This window comes from Hemicordylus capensis, chromosome 2 (assembly GCF_027244095.1).
Source record: "Hemicordylus capensis ecotype Gifberg chromosome 2, rHemCap1.1.pri, whole genome shotgun sequence".
In the NCBI taxonomy this organism is placed as follows: Eukaryota; Metazoa; Chordata; class Lepidosauria; order Squamata; family Cordylidae; genus Hemicordylus; species Hemicordylus capensis.
The window spans coordinates 322,164,122-322,180,226 of NC_069658.1; the positions used below are offsets into that span (position 1 = coordinate 322,164,122).

At 44.6% G+C, this 16,105-nt stretch overlaps 1 protein-coding gene across 2 annotated transcripts in view; it reads left to right on the plus strand.

Moving 5' to 3' along the window:
• The window catches only part of DNAH1 (dynein axonemal heavy chain 1), a 280,454-nt gene extending 264,349 nt beyond the window's left edge, over nucleotides 1-16,105 (plus strand). For both annotated transcript variants that reach the window (XM_053298325.1, XM_053298327.1), the window contains 10 exons: nucleotides 182-313; nucleotides 5,363-5,533; nucleotides 6,099-6,278; nucleotides 8,398-8,574; nucleotides 9,597-9,767; nucleotides 11,015-11,145; nucleotides 13,100-13,244; nucleotides 14,476-14,682; nucleotides 14,971-15,205; nucleotides 15,787-16,105. In XM_053298325.1, coding sequence (XP_053154300.1) covers nucleotides 182-313; nucleotides 5,363-5,533; nucleotides 6,099-6,278; nucleotides 8,398-8,574; nucleotides 9,597-9,767; nucleotides 11,015-11,145; nucleotides 13,100-13,244; nucleotides 14,476-14,682; nucleotides 14,971-15,205; nucleotides 15,787-15,908 — 1,671 coding nt within the window. In that variant the 3' untranslated portion in view covers nucleotides 15,909-16,105. The remainder of the gene's footprint in view (nucleotides 1-181; nucleotides 314-5,362; nucleotides 5,534-6,098; nucleotides 6,279-8,397; nucleotides 8,575-9,596; nucleotides 9,768-11,014; nucleotides 11,146-13,099; nucleotides 13,245-14,475; nucleotides 14,683-14,970; nucleotides 15,206-15,786) is intronic.

A 16,105-nucleotide genomic window follows, 5' to 3' on the forward strand; every position in this document is an offset into this window, starting at 1 on the left:
AACACCCCCTCCCTATGCAGTATGCTCCCAATCCTCTCTCTCTGTGTGTCTCACTCACTCACACACACCTGCAGCTCCTATTGAACGGAAGAGCATGCCTAAAGGACCAAACTACATATTTGATGTATATATGAAGAATACACACATCCTTGAACAAAGTATACTTTGTTTTGCTTATTAGGGTCCACGTGCAGAGGCCATGATGCGCAATGCTATGGAGCGGGGAAAATGGGTCTTCTTCCAGAATTGCCACCTGGCTCCAAGCTGGATGCCTTCTTTGGAGAGACTCATTGAAGGCATCAACCCTGACAAGGTAACACACATGCCCACCGTCTCTTGTTTTACTGTTTACCAGTCTGATGCTGAAGAAGACCTGTTACATCTTGAGTGGGAGGGTTGGTGTCAGTGCTTGTAGCAGATTGTGGGTGGTGGAAATTTCCTTTTCCTAACTCAGGTCAGTTAATATTAAAAATCCTTAATTTGCAAAACCCAGAAAGTGAAGAAAAATATTCTGGTAAAACCCAGAGGTTCTGGTAGGTTCCTGCTGCCACCAAGCACTCTGAGGCTTGTAGAGTACTGGACCATTAAATTGAGTGCGATAGTCCAAGGTCCTGCTGTAACTGTGTATTAAGCAAATACAAAAAATCTGCTCCCCCTTGCTAATAAGCAGGAATAAAACCTTTCCCTCCCAGGCGACTGCCTGCATGTGGAGTTAATTGTTAATTTGGCCAAGCTCTCATTGAGACACATTTTGCACTGGATAATACCCTTCTTCCTCTCGCTTTCTCCTGCTGGGTAATAACCACCCTTGGAAGCTTGTAAAAGGTAAAGAACAAAGGAAAAAAACTTTTATTCAATTACTACAGACTGGTTCTGTCTGAGGCTTTTAGCTTTTTAGAAACACTCCAAAATACTTGATTGGCTACAAGAATACTTCAAAAGCACGCTGAATGATGCTGGGGCAGCACACTTTAAAAATCTTGGTTACTTAGTTGCAAAGAACAGATATTTAGGAAAATATGAAGCACACACACAAAGAAATATAAATTCCTGATGTGAAGTCTGACTAAACAAACTATTCTCTAGACTAATTCCCTGAAGCCAAAACCCAGGCTTCCTGTCCTTGAATTCACCAAATTCCAGATGAGACTCAAGCCTCCTACAATCCTGTCTTACAAGGATCTACAACCATCGTGTTGCAGCAAAACTCCATTGCCCCATGTCTTCCTCCATGCTCCTCTAGCACAGACTTCCTGCTAGTCCACACTCTCTGCTCAGATTTCCTTTCTTGTTCTCAGAATTACCAGCAACAGCTCTCTAGGTCCCACCTACTTGGTGTACTGATTGGTTGCCCTGGGGTTTACCAGCCTGTCAGTCAAGACAAGGGTCATGGGCATAATTATGATCAGGCAAGGGGAGACAGTTGTCTCGGGGCCCGACTGCCTAGAGGGCCCCCCAGAAACATGTCACATGACTCCCCATTGCCCACCCAGCCAGCCCCAAGGACCCTCACTCAGCCAGTCCCCCTTGACCTGTTCACCCTCTCCCCTTGCCCGTTTCGCTCCTTCTTTCTCTGCCTCTCAGCTGATCAGCGGGTGGGGGGGCTGCCAGAGAAGCCTCGTGCAGGCCTCCCTGAAGCCTGAACTCAAGTGCTGGCAGGCAGCAGCAAGCAAGGAAGGAGGCAGGCAGAGTGGCCAGCGCTGGCTGCCCTTACCCACCACTCTGCCCAGGCCGGCCGGCCCAGCCTTTACCAGTAATGGAGGTAGAATGTGAATATATTTTTGTGATTACCACCACACACACACCCATATATATGGGGATCTGCTTGCTTGCTGTAAGGCTTTGATATGGTGGATGGGGGGAGACTGAGAAGTCTCTGAATATTTAATTTGAAACAGACTGGAAAATTTGCTGGCTTTTTTTTTTTTTACTATCTAAAAAGTCCTATAAGTGGCTTGTTTCATGGCAGAAAATTACAAAAACTTCTGGAACAAACAATATTATATTTATAGTCATTCATTCATTCATTCATTTATAAATGCACTTATGTTCAAGTTGTTTTGCAACCCAGAAGATCTGAGTGAGAACTGGGAAGCATGTGTTGTGCTTTTATTTTATTTTTTATTTAGAAATGCCAAGCTGGTTGGACATGTCCAAAAACCTCACTCACACTATTTACACTGTATGTCATCAGTCACTATGATTCTGTAATGATATGAAATGTTAAGGAGGCCCTGCACATGCTGATTTGCCCCCCAGCCCCACACCCCACTAGGGATGACCCTGCTTCTGAGCACCTGCAGAGAGTGGTTTTTATCTCAGTACAGTGAGAGACCACAACCAGCCCTACTTCCACATTGGAGTGCAGGGAGAATGACTTTTAGGGCAGACTTGGGCGTAACTTCAGGAGCTCCTTGAGCCCTGGCATGTCTCATCTATCTTAAAATTTTACCAAGAAGAGGCAGATTCCTCATTCTCCCGCCGCCCACCTCTTTTTCTCCTGAGGAATGGTGCTAATTCTTGCTCTTTTCTCTATTTCTCCCCACCTATCTTCTTTGCTTTAGTGGGACTTACTGGTCTCCTATAGGGAGCAAAATGTGCTGGGAGCCCAAATTGGTTTGGTTTGGTTTGGTTTGGTTTACATCCCTGAGCATGTGCAATCCTGTATGCACTTACCAGGGAAGGATCTCAGACAGTTGAATGCAGTGGAGTTTATTTTTACGTAGACATGCTTTCCATGCTAGTAAGTCCTTTAGGTTTCCATGAAATGTTCTTCCAGCTAAATGTGGTTAGATTTGCTGCCTGAGGCTGCAATGCTCCACACACGTACCTGGGACTTTTACACACAGCAGGCTTTACTGCAAGTTTACTGGGAGACTTTACTGCAAAACTGAAGTTGTCCCAAAGAACCAATGCAAAATAGTGTTGTTGTTTTTACTCTGGATATAAATCAGGCTACACTCTAACGAGCAGTGAAAAACCTGAATTGCATGTGAACTGCTCCCCAATAATTCGCAGGGACTTCAGGGTAAATCTGGCCAACATGTGAATGCAGCACCTCCATTCCAGAGGAGATGTGTGTTAAAGCGCTCTAAAAGCCTCGTGTGAAAAACCTCCTGGAATCAAACTCTACTGAATTTGTTCAGAATTCTGAGAAAACAAACATAGGCTCACACTGCATGGTTGAAGGTCTCCTTTGCTAATCTGCATCGAGGGGCCCATTTTAATAATTAGTGTTTCTGGTGTATTCTAGGCATTAAAAGTAGCACAAATATATAGTATTCAAAGTATATCACTATATATTGTGAAGTGTGCATGTGTGTGTTCAGTGAAATGTATTTCCAGGCAGCATACTTATTTTGAAATATCAGACTTAAATGCTTGGGGGCCTGGGGTGGGTGGAGGCCCTGGACTTTGACGGGGGGCGGGCTCCATTTTAAAATCTCATCTCTGGGGCCAATCCAACCTTGCTACGCCCCTGACAAGGGTTCACTTCCTGTTAACTCTTTAGACTCGGGGAGCCTGGTCACTACAGTGCTCCAGCCAGGTTCTACCTCCCTTGTTCTAAGGATAATGTCCACTTTTCAAGAAAGAAGAAAGCATTCGGTAGTTACTGAAAATCTCACTCCTTGCTCATTGGCTGTGGGAATAGTTTCAATTTTCAGCAGAAATTAAAAAAAAAAATACCCCTTGAGCTCCTTTGGGAAATGTTATGGGTATTTATAGCAAAGTAGACAAAGTTATATTTAGAATGTGATGGTCAGGTATCCTTTTAAAGTGAGAGGAGCACATCATCGCGTCACACACACAAAAAACCCTGAACCAAAACACCAACAAGTCGAGTTTCCTAGATGACCTGGCTCCTTTTCAATCTGGCATCAGGCCTGTTTTCAACACAGAATCAACATTGGTCACCCTCACTGTTGATTTTTGCTAGAAACTAGACAAGGAGAGCATATCTCTGTTGGTTCTGCTGGACCTCTCAGTGGTATTCAGTACCACCGGCCATGCAACTCTTCTGGGCCACCTTGCCAGGATGGGGATTGAGGGTGTTGTTCTGTGGTAGTTCCCTTCCTTCTTGGAGGGCAGGTGCCAGAAAGTGGTGCTGGGGTTCTTCTGCCCAATACTTTTGCTTTTTGACATATGAGGTCCCACACAGTTTGATCTTGACCGCTATGCTCTTTAGTGTAAAACTGCTGAGAGGGATCATAGTCTGGAGATTTGGAGCTGTCCAATCAGTATGCTGAGGGTACTCAGTCTGTCTCCCCTTTCCATCAGATTCAGATACAGGGACAGTATAAATATGCTGAACTGGTGCCTGAAGGAAGTGAAAGTCTGGATGTAGGCCAATAAATCAAAACTTAATCCTGACAAGACAGAGGTGGTCCAGGTCAAGAAGGATGCTCAGGGTATAGTGTTGTAACCAAAACTGGATGGTGTAGCACTCCCTCTGAAAACTGGGTTCACAGTCTGAGGCTGCTCCTCGATTTGAGTTTGATCCTGGATGCTCAGGTGTCCGCTTTGGTTAGAGGTGCCTTTGTCCAGGTCTGACTGGTGTGCTAGCTGCACCTGTTTCTTGAGAGGGCAGGCTTGGCCATGGTTACACATACTTCGATCTCCTCTAGATTGGACTTTTGTAATGTGCCCTACACAGACTGTCCTTGAAGAGCATTCAGAAACTTCAGCTAGTGCAGAATTCAACAGCCAGGTTGCTTTGTGCAGCTGACTCACTGGTGTAACATGAGTACTGCTCCAACTGCACTGACTTCTGATTAATTTCTGGACTTATTTCAAGGTGCTGGTTATTACCTCTAAAGCCCTAAACAACATGGGCCCAGAGTATCTGAAGCACCACCTTCACCCATATGAACCTGCCCACTCTTTATGGTCATCTTTATGCTTCTCTCGGAAAGCTTCTTGGTGGGCATGTGGGACAGAGTCCTCAGCAGCATCTATGTTATGGAACTCTCACCCTCATGAGATCTGTCTTTCCCCTTCAGTTTCTGCTTCTGCGGTCATTTAAAGATATATTTTAAAGCTGCTTTTAATCTCTTGCAATTCCACTTGCTTTTATCTGTAATTTGGTTTCGTTTAATGTCTTTGCTTGAAATTCCTGTATTGTTTTTATTGTACTTTAATCTTCTGTTGCATTGCTTTTAACGAATTGTTGTAAGCCACTTTGAGTCTGTTAAAAAGGAATGCTATAAATATTTTAGATAAATACATTTCATAAAACCTCCTATGTTGCTAATAGGAACCCGGGTAGTTATAAAGACTCTTTGATAGGAAGTTCACTTCTGAAAAGTAGAAATTTAACTCTTTTCTGACTATTCAGGATTCATACTGTATTTCAATTGTCTAGGTGCACCGTGACTTCCGACTTTGGCTCACCAGTTTGCCTAGTAACAAGTTTCCAGTGTCCATCCTCCAGAATGGATCCAAGATGACCATTGAACCCCCACGAGGAGTGAAGGCAAATCTGCTGAAGTCTTACGTTAGCCTGAACAATGACTTCTTGAACTCCTGCTCCAAGGTAAGAGGTTCCTTCTCTCAGGATGTCAGCCAGCTTTGCCACTCGCAGCATTCTCTGACCTACTGATGAACCTCTCAGCCATCTGCGTTTGCTTTTGAATCCGTCAGTACAAGCATCAGTGTTCCTTTCTTCAAGGACAGAATTACCACATTGTGGTGGTACACAGCTGCGGGGGGGGGGGGGGGGCGCGGTGCCATGGCTTTCTTGCCCATTAGAAGTTAATGGAAATGTTACTTTCTCCCATCCCACTTGGTGAACAGTCTTCAGTAATATGAATACAACAAATATTTATACAGTATACTTTTCAACAGAAGTTCCCAAAACAGTTTAGATAGATATAAATAAATAAAACGGCTCCCTGTCCTGAAAGGTCAAAATCTAATGACATATGTTCCTTCCCCTAGAATGAAGGTAGGTATAAGAGACCTGAAATTAGAATCCAAGTGTTGATTTAAAAGCTTGCATCTCATTTCAACATCTACTTAGAACCATAAGAGCCATTGCCAAAATTCAGGTTGTGCACATATCAGCAGGCACTGCTACCTGCATTGTGTTTGTCCTACAGATCTCTGAGTTCAAAGCCTTGCTCCTCTCCCTCTGCCTCTTCCATGGGAATGCGCTGGAAAGAAGGAAGTTTGGGCCACTGGGGTTCAACATTCCATATGAGTTCACGGATGGAGACCTGCGCATCTGCATCAGCCAGCTGAAGATGTTCCTGGATGAATACGAAGACATTCCCTACAAGGTGGGGAAGTGATGCATGCAAGGGTCAAAATGTGGAATCTGGGAATGTGTGATGATGGAAAACCCTCCAAGTAAGACCAAGTGGGCATTTGCAAGACCTAATATTGGCTGTGTAGGTGGTGGCAATGTGGTTGAGCCTATTTTGGAATACTACTAAAGGTCTTTGAGTGCAGTTATTCTGTTTGGCCGACCATATTCACTTTCATGTCTCCTGGATTCTATGAATCTTTGAAGAATCTTGGAATAATTTGGCTACAACATAGGAGCTGCAACAGAAGATCTCTCTTGCTATGCTCTTATAGGCTACTGTGACTTCTTTACACAAGCTTTTTATAGGATTCACCTTCATCTATGGTGGGACTCTACCTATTTGCTCTGAATTAATTTATTTTAAAAAATTGTCTTCTGCTTTCCCATTATTAAGCCTTCAGGACACTCACAATATCAAGAAACAATACCATAAAATTAAGAACATAAGAACAGCCCTGCTGGATCAGGCCCAAGGCCCATCTAGTCCAGCATCCTCTTTCACACAGTGGCCCACCAGATGCCGCTGGAAGCCACAGGACAGGTAGGAGTTGAGGGCATGTCCTCTCTCCTGCTGTTACTCCCCTGCAACTGGTATTTAGAGGTATTATGCCTCTGAGGCTAGAGGTGGCCTATAGTCCTCCGACTAGTAGCCGTTGATAGACCTCTCCTCCATGAAGTTATCCAAACCCCTCTTAAAGCCTTCCAGGTTGTTGGCTGTCACCACATCTTGTGGCAGAGAATTCCACAAGTCGATTATGTGTTGTGTGAAAAAGTACTTCTGTTTGTTGCTCCTAAATTTCCTGACAATCAATTTCATGGGATGACTCCTGGTTCTAGTGCTATGTGAGAGGGAGAAAAAATTTTCTCTATCCACTTTCTCCACACTATGCATGATTTTATAGACCTTTAGCATGTCTCCCCACAGTTGTCTTTTTTCTAAACTAAAAAGCCCCAGGTGTTGTAGCCTTGCCCATAAAGAAGATGCTCTAGGCCTCTGATCACCTTGGTTGCCCTCTTCTGCAACTTTTGCAGTTCTACAATGTCCTTTTTTAGATCTGGTGACCAGAATTGTACACAGTACTCCAAGTGTGGCCACACCTTAGTTTTGTATAAGTGCATTATAATATTAGCAGGGTTTTTTCTTTCTTTCAATCCCCTGCCTAAAAATCGAACAAACAAACAAATAAATAAATAATGATCCCTGGCATGGAATTGGCCTTTTTCACAGCTGCCGCACATTGAGTCACCACTTTCAATGAGCTGTCGACCACCACCCCAATATCTTTCTCCTGGTCAGTTATGGATCTCGGCTGTCTATGATACCATCCATGTTCAGTGAAAAATCCATACTTTACGTGAAAGCCCCAAAAGCCAGAGAATTTCTCTGCTACATTCAATTAAAAATTCTCTTGGATGATGAAGATGCCATGAACTAAATCCTTTCTGGGTTTCCTAGTAAGATATACAGACTTCATGAGTCTGTACTGCCACCTGCACACTTTCTGCTCTCTGGCCACAAGCACTATACCTACAGTTTCAGCTCCTCAAACATTTGAACTAAATTACCTTGGATTGGATCACTACGGCGGTCGAAAAGGAACTGAGGTGCCTGCACTTCCTCCCGCCTTAAATAGCCACGTGGTCACAAAATAACAAATTGATAACAAATAGAGTAACTAAGTCGGGCCCATAAGGCTTTATGTGGCTCATCTTACTGCCATAGCTGAAAAAGATAAAGGAAAATGTAAATTGTGTGTAGGCAGAAAGGTAGGTTGGTAGGTATGTGACGGAGACCAATATATAGACAAGGGCTTGAATCCAGAGATCCCCATGCATGAGCAGAAGGCACTTTCATGAATGAATGGGGAAAGGGAAGATGTTGCTGATGCCATGCACCTGAATTTTATCACATACTACTCCCAAGGGTTCTCGAACGCTCTGAAGTGGCTTTTCAGGGAACATAAAGGACTACAGAGGGAAGGTCCAGAAAAGGCCTCTTCAACTCCCACGTGTGCTTTCCTCTCTTACACAGGGATCTTCGATCCAAGCCAAGGCATTTGAAGTAATGTCTGTTTCCTGGTCCTTCGCAGGTTCTGAAGTATACTGCTGGGGAGATTAACTATGGAGGCCGAGTGACTGATGATTGGGATAGGCGCTGCATTATGAATGTTTTAGAAGATTTCTACAACCCAGATGTTCTAATTCCAGAGTTTAGTTATTCAGAATCTGGAATCTACAAGCAGATTAATACCACTTATGACCTTAATGTAAGTTGAATAAAATGGGAGATTTTGGAAGTCTTCTTTAGTCTGTCCTGGGTGGTGTGGTCGCCACTGGCCCACACTGCACTGGGCAGCCGAGTGTGATTATGACCTGTGCCAGGTGGCTTTAGAGACAGAGAGGGGAGTGGAGAAAGAAATATGTGGGATTAGAATAAGGGGGTGATGCTTAATTTGGAGGGGGGGCTTCAGCAAGGGGGAGGTCTCCAAAGGCCCTTAGATCCAGGCTCCAAAATTACCTGGGTGCACTTCTGACCATAAGAAGAACTCAAACTGGAGGTGCCTAAGGGGCAGTTCAGACAGTACTTTACCCCACATGACAAAGACGGTGTCATGACTATGTGTGTCTTCTGCTCTGTTGTGCATGCAGACTGGTTTGTCTGAACTACCTCTCTTTACATGATCCAAATACTACTTTAAAGTAGCATGCGGACTGTGTTTAGAGGGCTGGTTTGAATGAACCACAGCCCACATGTTGTGCTATGGTAGGGGGTGACATACATGTTCAACATGGGGCAGGCTAGTCAGACGAAGTATTGGCCAAAATAGCCTTCTCTTTCTCTTCCTAATTCTGAGAGTCAGAGATCCCAAAGTTAACCATCTTTCTGTGAATCTGTTTTAGACTGTTAAGATCTCTCTCAATTGAGATTGTTCTTGAAATAAAAAATGTGTGCCATAATGTGTAATACGTTATGGTGATATTTATTATTTATTTATTTACATTTCTAGCCCGCCCTCTACCCAAAGGTCTCTGAGTGGGTTACAATAAAACCAATATACTATTGTATAAAATAAAATTGTGGTTAAATCTAGAATGACAGGTTGGCCAGGAAAATATGTATGACACTGCACTTTTAAACTCAGCACTTTTTCAATTGGCAAGGAGCTGATGAAAGTCTCCTTGCTACTGCTGTTGAGAGAACTCTCCTTTGATTTTTGCCTTCTCTTGAACTCTGGTCTTTGGCAATGAAGCTCCTCCTTGTCCTACACATTGATTTTTCCCCCCACAGGGATACATCCAGTACATCAAGGGCCTACCTATTAATGATATGCCTGAGATATTTGGATTGCATGACAACGCAAACATCACTTTTGCGCAGAATGAGACCTTTGCGCTACTTGGGGCCATTATTCAACTTCAGCCAAAGACATCGACTGCAGGAGGGCGAAGCAGGGAAGAGGTTTGTAAGCCTGTGGGCTAGATACAGGGGTGGACCTTCCATGAGGGGAGGGGAGACAGCCACTTGGAGCCACAGCTTTGTGGGGTACCAGAATGCACTCTGCTATCCATCACCATTGGAGCAGCCATAGAGTGCAGTAGATGTGCTAGAGCAGGGATTCTCAGCCTTGGGTCCCCAGATGTTCTTTGACTTCAACTCCCATAATCCCCAACCAAAGGCCACTGGGGCTGGGGATTATGGGAGTTGAAGTCTAATAACACTGGGGACCCAACGTTGAGAATCCCTGCTCTAGAAAGTGTGCCATGTATTCTGCTGCTTTCCCATCATTTTCCTTTCTGCTTCCTCCTTTTAATTTCCTTTTGTGGAGGAGGTGGATGTGGGTGTTTACGTGCGCACCTACAAAAGCAGCCACCACAGGGGCGAGGGGGAAGGTGCATGACAGGGGGTTGGAGTATTTGGCACTTGGGCACACTGAGGGCTTGGGACACTACTACCTGGATGCAGCACATGCCAAACAGTGCCAAACCCATAAGCCCCAACCAATAAATCTTTTGTTATAGACAAATAGTTGTGTATATGCAGTGTTTGCACAGCATTGCAGAAAAAGTGCAAAATGATATACTGGTGCACAGCACTGAGACTCTTGAGAATCTCAGCTTTTGTTGTTTAAACAACCAGCAAGTTCCTAGTCCTTATGGCTGTGAAGATAGGTTTCAGAAATATGTGGGCAATGCCTGCTAGAGTCTTGGAAATCCAAAGGGTAGAGAATCCTATCTGCAGTGGGCTGGGGACAGGGCTTCTGTGCCTTGCATTGCCCCTTGCCATGACTACAATTATGTGGAATACAGTATGCAGAATAAGAGTATTGTTCAAAGTTGCTTAATTGGTGTAATTTTATATTGGTCAAGGAATTCAGCTCTTCTTGGTGCAGGTTTCGGGTAGTCTGGATACAGAATGTTAATATTTGGTTTGGTGCAGCAGAATACACAGATCTCTATAGCAACCCTAAAAACTAGAGGTCTGAAGAGATGATATAGCTGGAGAGGGAGAAAGAGGCAACAACCTTGAAGCTTAAGTGAGCCCCAAAGCCCAATGGCAGTTAAATTATGTCCATAAGGAGGTAACTTCAAAAGCAGAGAGTGATTAACAGACCAAGGTCTCCCTTCTGTCAACTGATTAAATGAGCAACTGGCCCTGAAAACATTCTCCCTGTGATGTCTTTCATACCCCTCGCCTCCATTTTCTAGATTGTGGAAGAGACTTCAAGGGACATATTGGAGAAAGTGCCTTCGCCCGTTGACTTGCACGAAGTCATGCTGAAATACCCTGTGCTGTACGAGGAGTCCATGAACACTGTTCTGGCACAGGAGGTGATCAGGTACCACGCTTGCTTTGCATAGCTCTTTTTATTCATCATGTCTCTGTCTTTCAGAATCTGCGATGTAGTAAAACCAATAGAGTAGCTGCCAGGGAAAGTAAGTGGACACAACAGCTCTCTATGTAGACTGGTCTCATGAGGAGGGGGCCGCCTCTCCACACCCACTGTTGGCATTCAAGAAGACGAAGGACCACATTCATTGTATATAGCTTGTTGTCTGGGGTTCTACTTTTGATAGTCACCTAACTTGTCTCAAGCATGCAATATGAACTATTGAAAACAGTTATCCCATCAGTCCTTCATGAACATTTCCACTTATTTATTGGTTGTTTGTCAATACCTCACAAATGGAACTCTACACAACACATAACCTTAGCTACTGTTCAAGGCAGTAAAAAGATGGAGATAGGACCATAAGAACAGCCCTGCTGGATCAGGCCCCAGGCCCATCCAGTCCAGCGTCCTGTTTCACACTGTGGCCCACCAGTGGTTGTAATTTGTCCAAACAATGGACTCTTCTTAGCTCTATACTGGAAATTGCTGTGAACAGAGTTCAGAAGCTGCCTCGGTGCACTGCTGGGACTGTAGTCCTGGCCTGTGGTCACCCTAGTCCCACCTGAGGTCCAGAAGTACCATTTCCCATAATACTTAAATCCATCACCATTACAACTGTGGTGATAAATGTCATCTAGCAGGGCTGAAACAGAGGCTAGATAAACTCTTCTGCAACTAGTTTTCACAGAGCACTCAGAAAGCCATATTTTTAGTTGAGGCCCAGATTGTACAGACTTGAAAAAACAGAGAGGAGAGCTGGTCTTGTGGTAGCAAGCATGACTTGTCCCCTTAGCTAAGCAGGGTCTGCCCTGGTTGCATATGAATGGGAGACTAGAAGTGTGAACTCTGTAAGATATTCCCCTCAGGGGATGGAGCCGCTCTGGGAAGAGCATCTAGATTCCAAGTTCCCTCCTTGGCTTCTCCAAGATAGGGCTGAGAGAGATTCCTGACTACAACCTTGGAGAAGCCACTGCCAGTCTGTGAAGACAATACTGAGCTAGATAGACCAATGGTCTGACTCAGTATATGGCAGCTTCCTATGTTGACTTGAAAAAGTTAGTTAGGAAAATTGAGTTTAGAATTTTAAGTTATTCAGAAAACAAACATCCTTTGATACAAAACTTTAATATTAAAATTATCTATAATGCATAGTTATTATTAAAAAGCATGCTTAGCAAGCGAGTAGCTTATCAGGCTTGAGAGTGGACCCACCATTTTATCAGCACAAGAATACGCTGTATGTACACAAGCTGTGCAAATTGCATAAGAGTAAGCCCATTATTTCCAATAAGCTTGTTCTTGACACAGTATTACCGAGCTGACGTACCTTTGCATAGTATGACAGCTAGCATGTTTAACTGCTGCTTTTGTGTGAGTGTAACTGTTTAATTAGTAATTGTATTAATCTTTCCATTGCTGACTGCCTTTACTGGTTTGTACTTCAGAAAGGCAGAATAGAAATTGATCAGATGAAATAAATAATTAGTTAAAATGTCTCTATATTAAGCTATTTCTGCCAACATCATCCAAAGAGCCTTAAGGCCCCACGAGTCAAGGGCATTAAGGCACCCTCCAGCAAAGGGAAATAAGAGGCCTGGCATGATACTCAGTGCAGAGCTGCAGCACCTTGTAAGGCAGTTGCAGAATCCGCACTACCAGTTTCGCCCATTGTCACAAATGAGAGAACCCGCAGCAGTGCTGATTGCATGATGACCCATTCTCTACAGCGTGGGGGCTGCCTTACGTGTCCACAGCAGCCCTGATGCGGTGCACGGCAGCTCCATACCACTGCACATCATGTCAGCTGGTATATCTAAGCACATAGAGTGGTGTAGATAGTTTGTCAGATTTGCAATTATTTTGCTGTTTTGCTTAGAACGGTTGCCTTGATTTTGCACAGGTACAATCGCTTACTGGAAGTAATTGCAGTGAGTTTAAAAGATCTGCTGAAAGCTCTCAAAGGCCTTGTGGTGATGTCATCCCAGCTAGAACTGATGGCCAACAGCTTGTACAACAATATTGTCCCAGAGATGTGGAATAGTAAGGTACTGCTGAATGATGATCAATGTTTTCATAGTTGGGACAGATCACAGAGTTGAAAGCGCTCTTGTAGGCCATCTAGTCCACCCCTGGTAGATACAAGAAATCCAGAATTGCAGCATCCCCAACAGATGCCTGTCCAGCCTCTGCTTGATAACCTCCAGCAAGGGAGAACCCACCACTCCCTAGGGCAGAAGTCGGCAACATTGGCTCTCTAGCTGCTGTCGAACTACAATTCCCCTCCATAAACTGTGGTTGAGAATGATGGGAGTTGTAGTTCAACTACTGGCAAGCCAAGATTGCCTACCCCTGCATTAGGTAATTGGTTCCATTTTCAAACTGCTCCTACCGTTGAGAAATGTAGTGGCCAACTGCCTCACTAATGAAGTCTTTGGGACACTCTGGGAGCCATTGCACAACTCCCTTCACCCTCTGCCATACACACTGCTGTGCAAATAGTTCTGAGCACCCTGTAAGAGCAGAAACATGTACACAAGACTGGGGGAGAGAGGGCATTGAGGGCACCCTGGCATGTCCCCACAAACCCTCCTAACATGTGCTTCATTAGTAAAGATGTCAGCCAGTGTCCTGTAGCTTAAATCCATTAGATCTTGTTCTGCCCTCTAGGGCAGCAAAGAACAAGTCTTTGCCTTCTTTTATAGGCCAGCTCTTCAGGAATTTGAAGGGTGCCATCATCTCTCCCCTTCTCTAGAGTAAATGTATCCAGTTCCTTCAATTCCACATAGGCCTTGAGGCTCGGGGGGCATGCGCACTTGCCCCCGATCCCCACAGCACCCCCTGGCTCCGTGATGGAGCCGGCAGTTGTGTGGGCGGCCGATCCAGCCACCCAGGGCTGCCATCTGCAGGGAGAGCAGGCTAAGCCCACTCTCCCCGCAAACCCCCTTACGGCTCTTAACATTGATCATGTGAAGAGCCTCCTTGTTTTGCAGATCCTTGACCATCTTTGTTGCCCTCCTCTGAACCCATGCCACGCATTCTTCTTAAAGTGTGGTGCTAGAACTAAACACAATAGTCCAGTTGAGGTCATATTACTGCAGAATAAAGTGGAACTACTACTTGTGACTTGGCAATGTAACTTAATATCACATTAGCTATTTTTGGCAGCAGCTTCACATGGAAATATTTTCATAGCCCCAGAACATGTTTGTAGATGTGAATTGTTATGCAGAGGCCAGCCTGCCAAGGGCGCACCCTTGTGTTTGTCCTCTCCCACAGGCATACCCTTCCCTGAAGCCCTTGGCCTCCTGGGTGAACGACCTCTTGCTGCGCATTGACTTCCTGCACAGGTGGATTGCTCAAGGGATCCCCCCAGTCTTCTGGATCAGTGGCTTCTTCTTCCCCCAGGCTTTTTTAACAGGGACTTTGCAGAATTTTGCAAGGAAGAGTGTCATATCCATAGACACCATCTCTTTTGACTTTAAGGTCAGTGAGTCAAGTTGCATTAACAATCAAGCCCTTCAATCCTCTTTCCATGTAACCACTAGAAAGCAAAAGGGAAGTGACTTGGGCTACCAGCGTCTCATCCTTTCTGTTTGAGTTAGACAGCGGCAGAAAGCACTCACTCCACACAGTGAACCTACTGGAAATGTGACTAATCCCTACAACACAGTCCTGTAGGCTTGCTTTCTTCTGTTCTGCCAGAGTGACAAGTTGCACATGCTTTACTTCCCCACCCCCCTGAAATCCATCTCCTCTCTGTGCTTGATTTAGGTGATGAAAGAGTCTGCCAATGAACTAACTAAGCGCCCTCTTGAGGGTTGTTATATCCATGGCTTATTCCTGGAAGGGGCTCGGTGGGACTCCATGTACTTTCAACTCTCAGAGTCACGGCCCAAGGAGCTATACACAGAAATGGCAGTCATCTGGTTAGTTCCTGTGCCCAATCGCAGACCTCCGACCACAGGCGTCTATCTATGCCCCATCTACAAGACCCTTACTCGGGCAGGTAAGGTTTTTCTTTTACTTGAAACCTGGGGGGGGGGGGATGACTTGCAGAAGGAGGTTGGATGAATGGAATTATTTCTATAAACCCCAAAACGTGACTAAGAATAGCCCTAGTTCTTTCAAGTTAAGCAGGGTATGAAAAGAGATGCTTCTTTATGGTGAAAGCTAGACCTAGGGTCCTAGCAGATTTTCACCTGTGTTTGTTTGTTTGTTTAGCAAGCGAGGAAGTATGTAACTTTCTATAGAACCAAGGGACCTCAGAACATCTCTTACCTATAGGAAGGTGTAGGTTGAAGTTTTATATGCCCTGGATGTAGATGCTGTGCTAGAATGCCCCTCTCTTCCAATCTGGCATCAAAGCTGAATTCTGTGGCATATATGAATTATGAAAAGGGAGTTCACATGATTTTGCAAAGTTCTTCTGCTAGGCACGGAGGGCTTCAAAGCTCTTCATTAGCCAGGAGTGTCAGCTAGTGCCTTGCAGGTGATGAAATTCCAATGGCAAGAAGAGCCTTGGCCTCTGATTGAGAAGGCACTGCCTTGTCAGTTACACTGTAAATATCTCCATTTTGTCTATCCTAGGGACACTATCAACAACTGGCCATTCTACTAATTATGTGGTTGCTGTAGAAATCCCCAGCCGCAGACCTCAGAGGCACTGGATCAAACGAGGTGTTGCCTTGATCTGTGCCTTGGACTTCTAAGTACTGAAACAGCCTGAAGAACATTAAAGCTATAAGGAGAATCGATTCAGCTGATCTGCAGCATTGGACGTGTTTGAATCCCCTCTGTAGAAACACAGAACTGGTTTGAATGTTGCCTATTACAAGACTGAAATAGGGCTTCTTATTAATGTAGTTTTTTAAAGCAAATAATTTTAGTAAAGTCAACTGTTCTTAAA